Here is a 12,491-nt window from a genome sequence, read left to right as displayed (position 1 = left end):
ACGTTGTGGTGGGAGCAATACTTGAACGCCAAGCTTCAATGGGCATGTGCAGGATCAATCAGGCCTCCAACTCCCACCATGCTGCGGGCTTATCAGGAATGCATGTTGGCTTACAAGCACAATGCTTGGCGCTCGTAGTCTCTATTTCCCCCATTCCCCCCCGCTACCCCGGAACTCGATTCACCAACTCCAGTTAGTAGTGCGGGTGTTGGTGAAAGGATACAACTGTAGCCGGTTACTGCCATTCGCAACAGCCAAACTTGCTGCCACTGTCTTAGTTTGAAGGATCTGAAAACAACGATTGAACCAGGGGAGAGAGATGGGGGTTACTGGGAGATACCACCATGAGCAATGGGGAAGTTGGGATATTGGAGGGAGATTCTATTGAACAGATGGTGGAGGGGGAAAAGAGGGGAGATACGACTGCCAGGGAGGGAAGGGGGATCCACAAGGCTCCTTTTTCAAATGTAGCCATCATGGCATGGAAGTGGGGGAGGGACTATCCAGGCCAATGACTCCACATTGGAATGGGCCTCGCAAGAGTCTTTCATTGCAAGAGACCAAGTGTATGTAGCATAAGAAATGTTGAGGACTGCCATCAGTGTTACCAAACCAGAGAGGGCCCTGATACTTGGGCTTATAGCTCGAGTCAGAAGAAAATCTTTGGAATATCATTCATGGGCATGGCACATGCAGCACCATGATGTTGGTGGACACCATGCGGCATTCTATTAAGAAGGCTAATGGAATATTAGCCTTTATTACAAGAGGATTTGAGTACAGGAGTAGCAAGATCTTGCGTCATTTATAGGAGCTTGGTTAGACCACACCTGGAGTACTCTGCGCAGTTTTGGTCTCCTTACCTCAGAAAGAATATTATTGATTAAGAGGGAGTGCAACAAAGGTTCACCAGGCTTGTTCCAGGAATGGTGGGACTGTTCTATAAGAAGAGGTTGGGTGAACTGGGCCTGTACTCTAGTCTAGTAAGACTGTAACCATAGTGAATGTGAGTAAATGCGATGTTTAGGAGCAATCAATCAAGTTGAAACAAGTGGGTGCTTGTCTCATTGAAGTGTGCAGTGTTACTGAAAAGGCTGGGAACCACTGATCTATGGATCCACTCCTCACTCAGACTATCTTCCTGTTTCTCATGTGCGTAAATAAGCCTGTTTTTTTTTTACATTGATTAATAGCTCTTAGCTCTGCCCAGCTCTCATCAGCAAAAACTCAGAAAATGGTATAGAGAAGAGGAAGGGGCAGGAAAATAAGCACTAAAGAAAACACAAGTACCAATGTTCAACCCCAGAAACGTAACTAATATGGTATACCACAACAGGTGGAACAGGTTATATTAAAATACATAGTCAACATCACGTTTAACACCTTTAAAAAAAAAAGTTTCAATTTTGCATTTATTAAAAATATGTGCATCCCAATTCCACATCTCAAGTTCTCAGCTAGCATATTAATAAGAAACACCAAGGGGTCTCATCTCATTGAAGAGGGGAGATTTGGCTGAGTTATCCAGGTACATTCAACTGCTTGTCAGAATGTATTTGTATTGGTAGAGTCTCTCAATCAAGTAACAAGTATGATAGACGGCCTCTAAAAAGGCAACATAATGTAAATGGCAGAGGGATTCTTTCATTTTTCCCCATTATGGTGAAATTACTATAATAGAGGGGATAAAGTGCTACCCACCTCAAGTATTCACTCCAAATTAGTATCATGATTTATTTTCTCTTCCATTTAAAATAAGTAGCTTTAACAACACTCTCAGTTCTGCACCTTTATAGTGTTACACACCTTTAGCAGTGGCAAGGTGGCACAGTGGTTAGCACTGCTGCCTCACAGCACCAGGGACCTGGGTTCGATTCCCAGCTTGGGGTCACTGTCTGTGCAGGGATTGCACATTCTCCCCGTGTCGACGAGGGTTTCCTCCAGGGGCTCCGGTTTCCTCCCACAGTCCGAAAGATGTGCTGGTTAGGTGGATTGGCCATGCTAAATTCTCCCTCAGTGTACCCAAACAGATGCCGGAGTGTGGCGAATAGGGGAATTTCACAGTAACTTCATTGCAGTGTTAATGTAAGCCTACTTGTGACACTAATAAATAAACTTAAAACTACAGTTTTGTCAATCATGTGTTGCTGTGAAGTGGTGCAAACCGCAGCCACCACATCTTTTTAAATTGTAATCAATGTGCCAATATACTACAAAGTGATTGCAAAGAATATTACCTATGTTGTCTCCACAGGTGTCCACTGGTTTTTTGTAAGCATAAGCTTAGAGCAAGAAGAGAGTTAATCTCCTCATTTTCTGTTTGACTGGTGTCCATCAGAAAATCTCAGGCATGCCATCCTGTTGTTCAAGTGCCCTCACAATTTAGAAGAGATGATATGTGGAACTGTAGGTTCATCCTCTGTACCTCAATATTAATTGGAAAGTTCACTGAAATGCACCGACTCTCAGGAAAGTTAACTGAGGGTTGACCACAAACTCTTTGCATGCCAAAATTTCCTTCTAACAGTAGTTGGGAGTCCTGTAAGAGTGCCACTTAATTAAAAGTTTCAATTTGCTAAGCAGATAATGAAGTGATTCATGCAACACAATAGCTTAAAATGACTGAAAGGTCTTTCTCAACAGTATTAAAAGGCTCAGGAAAGTTAAGTCTCAGAAATTTCCTATAGGCTGACTTCATCACCACTTAAGTGTCCACATTTCTTCTTACTTTGAAAGATTTATCCATCACCTTCTCTTCACATCTTCCCCATGATAACATATTATTTGGTGAACACCCAATCATTTCAGACAGTACACCAATAGCAGCATACCCAAATATCTACAACATTAGAAATCTTGCACGAATGCACATTTACCATCAGCTTTTTCCATTAAAAATTCTTACATCTATGTATGATGGAAAGTATTTATATAACTCTACTGCTCCCAAGGACGCATTTGGCCTTGATTCCCCAATGCAACTCTACTGGAGATTAAGTGCATATAAAAGTCATTGATTACAGTTTTATATCAAATTCACCTATCAAAACACGAGTGTGTGTTCTTAGCTTACCTCTGTTTGAAGTATGGCAGCTCTCTGTTCTTTGGCAGTGAGTGATTCTTTGAGAACCTCAATGTGTTGTTTACAATCAGAATTCTGATTGTTCAATGTTTCAAGCTTGGTTTGTAAGGCAAGGAGTTCAGATTCCTTCTTGGACAGGTCCTGTTTTAACTGATCAATCTGTAATTGAAAACAAACACACCATTACGTGACATTAAAATCAATATAGTCAATAATACTTAAACAAACGTGCGGAACACGAAGTAAAAAAATCAAGTATAGCATTTCCAATACTTTGTTCCTACAGCAAAGCCAATGAATTTATAAGTGGCACCGTAGGAACATAGCAATCCACAGACAATACCATAGCCCATCTAATTTGCCTCTGCCACACTGTTAGCCTCATGATACAAAGGCACCAAATGTGGAGCTTTTGAAGAAGACTCCACTGATGGCATTTGACTACAACTCGTTTAAGTATTTCAAGTGGTCAAAAGCAAAACAATAATATTAACCCTACTCTTTAAACTGAAAGATGATAAAAGACTCTGATTTGAAATTACTCACATCAAATAACTGGATTTGAAGAATGTACTTTTTGCTCATGCAAAAATTACAACACTGGTCCTATTTCTGTTGCAAAGCATCAGCAAGGAATTTCCAAGACACTTGATCGAAATGTATGTATACACACTACACTCACTCAGACTAAATTCCAAGGAACAAATGCTGGCCTTGCCAATGACGTTCTCAACCCATGAAAAAGAATGATGGTGCAAACTACTTATTTTACAGTCTAGGTGGCAGACAGTAATACAAGTGAATAGAAAAGCTGCAGTAAACGCATGGAGTTGTTAGGAGTCTGAAATCACAGTATAGCTTTAATCAGGCAGTATTCAGTCCATAGTACCTGGTTGGAACTGTATTCATTCAATTTGGTTGTTAAAATGTAAATATTTAGACTGTGGCAAGAGCTTCTGCATTAACTCCAAATTCATGGGACCATTTACAGTAATATATTAAAACTTGTATCTTATTAAAAATCTTGCACAGAATGTACACTTGTCCCCTCAAACTTTACTTTCTGTTAAATGTTTTGGTTATACATGTGTTAACTTTATCCTTTTTAATTGATGCATTAATGTTTACCATTCAATTTTGCTTTGTCAACTTTCTGGTTCTTGATATACAATCCAACTCGCTCAAAATAGTTTTTCAAACAATTCTGACCATCATGTTATTCCCAGAAACTGGAATTCACAAACGATGCATTAAATAACTGAATGTGTTTTAGGAACAGAGAGCAGGAGTAAACCATTCGGCCCGTCAAGCCTGTTCATTCATTCATTCAATCGATTTGATTTGATTTGTCACATGTATTACTATACAGTGAAAAGCATTATTGCTCACGTGCTATACACACACACAAAGTATATTGTACATAGAGAAGGAAAGGGGAGAGTGCAGAATGTAGTGTTACAGTCCTGGCTCGAGTGTAGGGAAAGATCATTCAGGCTTGGAATTTGAACATGGGGCTTGGAGAAAGGAATCCATTATTTTATGTCTGTATGTTCTTCTCCAAAGCATTACCGTCAATCAGATCGTGACTGATCATGCATCTCTTTTGCCATTTTTCCCCACTATCCCTTGATGTCATTAGTATCCAGCTTTTGTGCCTTTTAACTCAGGTACACCAGTTTATAGGATCTAAAGGTTCTATAGAACATAGAACATAGAACATTACAGCGCAGAACAGGCCCTTCGGCCCACGATGTTGCACCGACCAGTTAAAAAAAAAAACTGTGACCCTCCAACCTAAACCAATTTCTTTTCGTCCATGAACCTATCTACGGATCTCTTAAACGCCCCCAAACTAGGCGCATTTACAACTGATGCTGGCAGGGCATTCCAATCCCTCACCACCCTCTGGGTAAAGAACCTACCCCTGACATCGGTTCTATAACTACCCCCCCTCAATTTAAAGCCATGCCCCCTCGTGCTGGATTTCTCCATCAGAGGAAAAAGGCTATCACTATCCACCCTATCTAAACCTCTAATCATCTTATATGTTTCAATAAGATCCCCTCTTAGCCGCCGCCTTTCCAGCGAAAACAATCCCAAATCCCTCAGCCTCTCCTCATAGGATCTCCCCTCCATACCAGGCAACATCCTGGTAAACCTCCTCTGCACCCTCTCCAAAGCCTCCACATCCTTCCTGTAATGTGGGGACCAGAACTGCACACAGTACTCCAAGTGCGGCCGCACCAGAGTTGTGTACAGTTGCAACATAACGCTACGACTCCTAAACTCAATCCCCCTACCAATAAACGCCAAGACACCATATGCCTTCTTAACAACCTTATCTACTTGATTCCCAACTTTCAGGGATCTATGCACACATACACCTAGATCCCTCTGCTCCTCCACACTATTCAAAGTCCTCCCGTTAGCCCTATACTCAACACATCTGTTATTCCTACCAAAGTGAATTACCTCACACTTCTCCGCATTAAACTCCATCCGCCACCTCTCGGCCCAACTTTGCAACCTGTCTAAGTCTTCCTGCAAACTACGACACCCTTCCTCACTGTCTACCACACCACCGACTTTGGTGTCATCAGCAAATTTGCTAATCCACCCAACTATACCCTCATCCAGATCATTAATAAATATTACAAACAGCAGTGGCCCCAAAACAGATCCCTGAGGTACACCACTTGTAACCGCACTCCATGATGAATATTTACTATCAACCACCACCCTCTGTTTCCTATCCGCTAGCCAATTCCTGATCCAATTTCCTAGATCACCCCCAATCCCATACATCTGCATTTTCTGCAGAAGCCTACCATGGTGAACCTTATCAAACGCCTTACTAAAATCCATATATACCACGTCCACTGCCTTGCCCCCATCCACCTCCTTGGTCACTTTCTCAAAAAACTCAATAAGGTTAGTAAGGCACGACCTACCTGCCACAAAACCATGCTGACTATCACCTATCAATTCATTACTCTCCAAATAACTATAAATCCTATCCCTTATAATTTTTTCCAACATCTTGCCGACAACAGAAGTGAGACTCACCGGTCTATAATTCCCGGGGAAGTCTCTGTTCCCCTTCTTAAACAATGGGACAACATTCGCTAACCTCCAATCTTCTGGTACTATACCAGAGGCCAACGACGACCTGAAGATCAGAGCCAGAGGCTCTGCAATCACTTCTCTTGCCTCCCAGAGAATCCTTGGATAAATCCCATCCGGACCAGGGGATTTATCTATTTTCAGACCCTCCAGAATATCCTGCACATCCTCCTTATCAACTGTAATACTGTCTATTCTACTCCCCTGCAACCCAGTGTCCTCTTCAGCTATATTCATGTCCCCTTGCGTGAACACCGAAGAGAAATATTGGTTCAATGCTTCACCAATCTCCTCCGGTTCCACACATAACTTCCCTCTGCCATCTATAACTGGCCCTAAACTTGCCCTAACCAACCTTCTGTTCTGGTTTCTACTGCTTGCTTGGTTTCACTCTTCCCAACTCTGCTGCTAAATTTAAAATACTTGCACCTCTATTTTCCTTGTTTGCTCCACTCGGAAAAACAAATGGCCCACATCCCACATTTATCCATCAAAGCTACTTCCTCGTCAAGAAAACTGCTCCATTTTATAAATAAAAGCTAGTAATTATGGCTTTCACAGAATAATGGGAAATGCTGTGGAATTCAATCCTCAAAGGACCAGTTAAAAAAATTTCAGAAGGCCATTTAATGAAAATGGAATTTGACTTAATTAGTCACTGCATATCAGTGGGAGTGAACATGAAAAAAATACATGCACTTCATTGCTATAACCCTTGCAGTTTCAAACCCACCTCCTCCAAAGTCCCCCTGCAGTGACAGGTCAAGACCAAGCCCTGAATTTAGATTGAAATTTTTGTATTGCTATGTAGCAGAAACGATGTTGCGGCAGTACTGTTGTTAAAACAGGAACACACCCAAACAAGAGCAACAAAAATAACCACAGAAAGAGAAAGAAAACACACTAAGGTTTTTTGCCTTCCCAACATCGTCTTCCTGCCTATTAAAATGTTCAGGGAGGAAAACCTAGACTTTCAATACACAAGCATGAGAGTGAACACGATATGGCAGATATGAACATGAAACAATAAAATTAAAATTAAGCGGGGCGGGGGGCGGGGAGGAGAAACAAGAAATTCTCAGCATATACTGGTCAATCAGTCAAAAGCCAACTCATCATTGAACTTCCTGCTGTTGGTAGGAGCTTGTGGCTGAGCACGATTGCTTATTTCAAATACTTCAGCAGTCTCCAAAATGACCTATTGGGCTACAGCAGGTGTGCAATCGGAACACTCGTTTCCCCCTCGTCAACAATAGGAATTTTACCTGTCGTTTTTCTTGCAAAGCCTGAGATCTTGGGAAAAGGCAAGAAGCTAAAGCAAAAGAAAATCCCGCTCTAAGTGGCCAAACCATACTAATGCACCCAGGGAAATTGGGGCCCCGAGCATGCTCAGACAACATAATGCAAATTCACTGACAACTTTCAAGTTTTATCAACTCAATCATTGCTTTTTACAGACACTGAAGAATTTGAGTAGTAACCATACTGAAAGTGTGATAAAGCACAACAGATGATTTAATGGATGAAGTTAAGCATGTTATGAAGAAGCAAACAACTTCTTCAGACATTAGAAATTTCAACTGTTGAGGAGAATAACATTCAATCGGTGAAAAAGAAACAGAATTGTGGGAATTCAAACCACCAAAGTGTGCATACTAACAAGTTTATGAAAGGTGAATTTATGAAAGGTAGAAGTTGACACAAATAGTGTGACAGAAACATTACAACAGGAAACCACGAAACATAGATAGGATCTACACCCAAATACAAGATCCATTAATGTACTATAGATTCATTCTTTTTATTTGTTCATGGGATGCAAGTGTCACCGACAGAGCCAGCATTTATTGCTCATCCCTAATTGCCCTGGCGAAGGTGGTGAACTGCCTTGTCGAACTGCTGCAGTCCATGGGGTGTAAGTTTTCCCAGTGGAATGAGAGAAGGTAAAATAGGGTTCTGAACTAGGGACAATAGAGGACCGAGCCAGGACGGTGTGTGGTTTGGAAAGGAAGGTTTATGTGGCAGCATTCCCATACACCTGCTGTCCTTGTCCTTCTAGGAGGCAGAGATTAATGATTTTGGGAGGTCACTTGTTCTTAAGATTTCACTGAGCACTGATCTTTATTCTCCCATTAACACATTCTGATATTTTTAAGCCATTACTAGCATCTTCTCCTGTCATTAATGTTTCCTGACTCGTGACCTACACATCTTTGTTGCAATCTCTGCTAGCTCCTACCTATCACTGATCTTCTATTCTGTTCTAGCTGCTCCACCCTTCTTACGCAGCATGTAATCCATCACATTTCTCCCTCGCTTTAGCTCTGATGTAGACTCATATGTACTCAAGACATTAATTCTATTTTCAATATCCACAGATGCTGCCAGACCTACTAAGTTTTTCCAGCATTTTTTGTTTTGGATTCCAACATCCACAGTATTATATTTTGATTTTGGGAGGTGCTATGGAATGTGTCTCAGCAAGATGCTGCAGCGCTCCTTGCAGATGATACATGCTGCAGTCACGTTGTGCTAGTGGTGGAGGGACTGAATGTTTAAGATGGTGGATGGTGGTGTCGATCAAGCGGTTTGTTGTGTTCTGGATAGCGTTGAGTTTCTTGCATGTTGTGGGGACTGCACTCATCCAGGCAAGTGGAGAGTATTCCATCATACTCTTGACTCGTGCCTTATAAATGCAGTGAGATCGCAATGTCAAACTCAGATGACACAGAATTCCCATTGTGTCCAAGTCACCAACTATTCTTGCTGACAAGCATAGCAAATCCCTTGGAAGGATGCCCAGGATAAGCGGAAATTCTGCACTGGCTAACTCTGGATGAGCCAAACTTGTCTAATCTTGTCACTGACCTAATCTTGACCAGAGCAGAGTTAGGCCACACAAGCATGCAAAATCATAGAGTGCAGGGCAAGCCACCATTTGACATCAAGATCTCTCTGCGAAAGAGCATAAAAAACCTGTGAGTATGGTTAGACCTGATACAAAATTGAAAGTGTTGTCGATTGGAGAGAAGGTGAAGTTGATACAGCAAAAGGAAAATTGTGGTAGAAAGCAGACATCGTGAAGAAGTGGGAGATTCCCAATCAACTTTGTCTACTATTTTGAACAGTTCAACAAGCAGGCATTTTCTCAGGTTTTCAAGGCCTTTGAAAAGAGGTACAATCCAACTGCGCTGGAGGCCATGTTCATGATGATGGCGACATGGAAGATGGTGACAGAAGCCACAATTGCCAAGTGCTTCAACAGGCTGGGTTCAAACAGGTTACGACTGTACAAGACATTGAGAACAAGAAAGAGCAGGGCGAGGTCACCAAACCGATGACACGGCACTTTTCATTAGTCTGCAAGTGACCTGCATGAAAATTTGAGTACAACCATGGAAAGCTGTGCGGAGGTGGACAATGCTGTACGCTGCACAACAGAACTGACGGTTAATGCAATTACAAATGCAATGCTTTCTTCAACTGAGGAGCCCAGTGAGGCCAAGTACCCTGAAGAGTCACAATCATAACGATGCAGGAGGCATCTATTTGGCTCATCATCTCTTCACCAACTCTCCAAATGAGCATTATGACTCTGTGCCAATCCCCTGCCTTTTCTGTGTAACTCTGCACATTGCTTCTGTTCAAAATAATCATCCAATGCATTCTTGCATGTCTCAATGGAACCTGCCCCCACCACATTCCCTGGCAGTACATTCTAGACCCAAGCCACTTGCTGCGTGGAAAAGATTTTTCTCACATCGCATTTGCTTCTTGTGTAACTCACTTTAAATCTGTGCCTTCTTATTCTTGATCCTTTTACGAGTGGGAACAGTTTCTCCCTACTCTGCCCATGATTTTGAATGCCTCAATCAAATCTTCTCCTGGCCTTCTCCTCTCCAAGGAGGACAGTCACAACTTCTCCAAACTATCTTCATAACAGAGGTTTCTCATCACTGGAACCATTTTTGTAAACCTCTTCTGCATTCTCTCCAAAACGTTCACATCCTTCCTAAAGTGTGGCACCCAAAACCTATCTGTCCATTTCACAACTTGTCGACGTCCTTTTGAAGTTTGACACTGCCGTGCTCTCAGTTTACAATGCTTCCAAGTTTTGCATCGTCTGGAAACTTTGAAATTGTCTCCTGCACACCAAGATCTAGATCATTAATATGCATCAGGAAAAGCAAAGGTCCCAGCTGGGGAACTCCGATGAATACCTATCCACTTGCCCACTTGTTTCCTTAGTCGATTCCAGAAAGGTCGTAGAAATTCGTAGAAGTGCTTCAGGATTTTGCATTGCAGCACAAAAATACCAAAAACACATTTGACTGCAATGACAATGTGGTGGCCTGTATAAGTAGAAAAAGATTACAGAGTTTTTCTGGAGTTAACTCCCAACATTTTTCAATGCAGAGTTCTAAACTTTTATAAGGTCAGGTCATTGTAAGCTGTGAACAAATTAAACAAAGACTTTTTCATACTTTTACTGCGATACTATATTTTCATTTGACACATCAACAGATGACAGATATATTAATTTGGGAACAGGGCTTCCTAGGTCATCATATGGGTGGCACGGTGGCACAATGGTTAGCACTGCTGCCTCACAGCTCCAGGGACCAGGGTTCAATTCCCAGCTTGGGTCATTGTCTGTGGAGTTGGCACATTCTCTCCGTGTCTGCACGGGTTTCCTCCAGCTGCTCCAGTTTCCTCCCACTGTCCAAAGATGTGTAGGTTAGGTGGATTGGCCATGCTAATAAATTGCCCCTTGGTGTCAGGGGGATTAACTACGGTAAATACATGGGGTTATGGGAATAGGGCCTGGGTGGGATTGTGGTCGGTGCAGACTTGATGGGCTGAATGGCCTCCTTCTGCACTGTAGGATTCTATGAAGTTTCCGCTTAACATTAATTTGTGGATAGATCCCCAGGGATTCGACTCATTAGAATTTTACTGTGGGTTGAAACATTTTGGTAAGTCAGGAAGTGAGTCACTCGCCGCAGAACAGCCAGCCTCTGACCTGCGCTTGCAGCCACAGTATTTATGTGGCTGGACAAGTTAGGTTTCTGGTTAGTGGTGAATCCAAGGCTGTTCGTTATTTGCGAAATTGTGAATGGAACTGCAATCATCAAGGAATATTCCCACTTCTGATCTGATATTGAAGAAAGTTCATTATGAAGCAGTCGAAGGTGATTAGGCCTTGGACACAGTTCTGAGAAACTCATGCACCATTGACCTGGGACTGAGATGATGTTTTGCTTCCAACACTCACTACCATCTTCCTGTGTGCTGGATTGGACTCCAGCCCATTTAGAGTTTTCCTCCTGATCCCACTGACTCCTTGGTTCCAAATTTGATGGAATGCTACTTTGATGTCAAGAACAGTCAGTCATTCTCACCTCACACATCTGGAAGTCAGCTCCTCTGCCCACGTTTGGACCAAGACAGTAACATGGTTTGGAGCGCAGCGGCCCTGGAGGAACTCTAACTGAACGTTGGTGAGCAGGTTATAGGTGAACACTGATAACTATGTCTCTGATGGTTCAGAGTCGGCTGGCGGAACAGTAATGGAACGGTCCTGCTGGGCAATTTCTTACTTTGTCAGGTAGATGCCAGTCTTAGTAGTTTTACTGGGACAGCTTGGCGAGGTGTGCAGTTAGTTCTAGAACACAAATCTTCCAACACTCCATGGGATGCTGTCAGGATCCATAGCCTTTGCTCTATTCCCTGCACACTTATCTGTTTCTTAAAATCACAGGGTGAATCAAATTGGTTGAAGACAGATATCCACGATAAAAGCAAAATACTGCGGATACTAGAATCTGAAACAAAACAGAAATTACTGGAAAATCTCAGCAGGTCTGACGGCATCTGTGGAGAGAGAATAGAACCAACGTTTCAAGTCAGGATGACCCTTCGTCAGACGAAGGGTCATCCTGACTCGAAACGTAGACATCTGTGATGGTTGGGTCCTCAGAAATAGGCTGAGATGGGTCAACTACTCTTCTGGCTGAAGGTGGTTGCAAATGCTTCAGGATTGCTCTTTGCACACTCGGGCTGGGGCCTACCCCATTGTTGAAGATGGGAACGTCCATAGGAGTGTCCTCCTCCTGTGCAGGTGCTCACATGAATAGTGAAAACTGCCAACACAGCTCTGTAACACAGTAATTGTACTGTGCCTCCACTGCTGGCACTGCAATGCTTCCATTGGCCTGAAGAGGCAATTAAACACGACACGTCGACATGGCCAATTACCAATATAAAGGCGGACAAATTAGTTACA

The 12,491-nt window shown here is 42.5% G+C and overlaps 1 protein-coding gene across 1 annotated transcript in view; it reads right to left on the bottom strand.

Moving 5' to 3' along the window:
* LOC144491587 (ERC protein 2) overlaps positions 1-12,491 on the bottom strand; it is a 764,742-nt gene that overhangs the window by 558,889 nt on the left and 193,362 nt on the right. The window contains exon 8 of the mRNA XM_078209614.1: positions 3,074-3,241. Coding sequence (XP_078065740.1) covers positions 3,074-3,241 — 168 coding nt within the window. The remainder of the gene's footprint in view (positions 1-3,073; positions 3,242-12,491) is intronic.

The sequence above is a fragment of the Mustelus asterias genome, chromosome 3 (genome assembly GCF_964213995.1).
Source record: "Mustelus asterias chromosome 3, sMusAst1.hap1.1, whole genome shotgun sequence".
Taxonomy (NCBI): Eukaryota; Metazoa; Chordata; class Chondrichthyes; order Carcharhiniformes; family Triakidae; genus Mustelus; species Mustelus asterias.
Note: the sequence above shows the minus strand (reverse complement) of the source record. Positions and strands in the feature narration are given on the sequence as shown.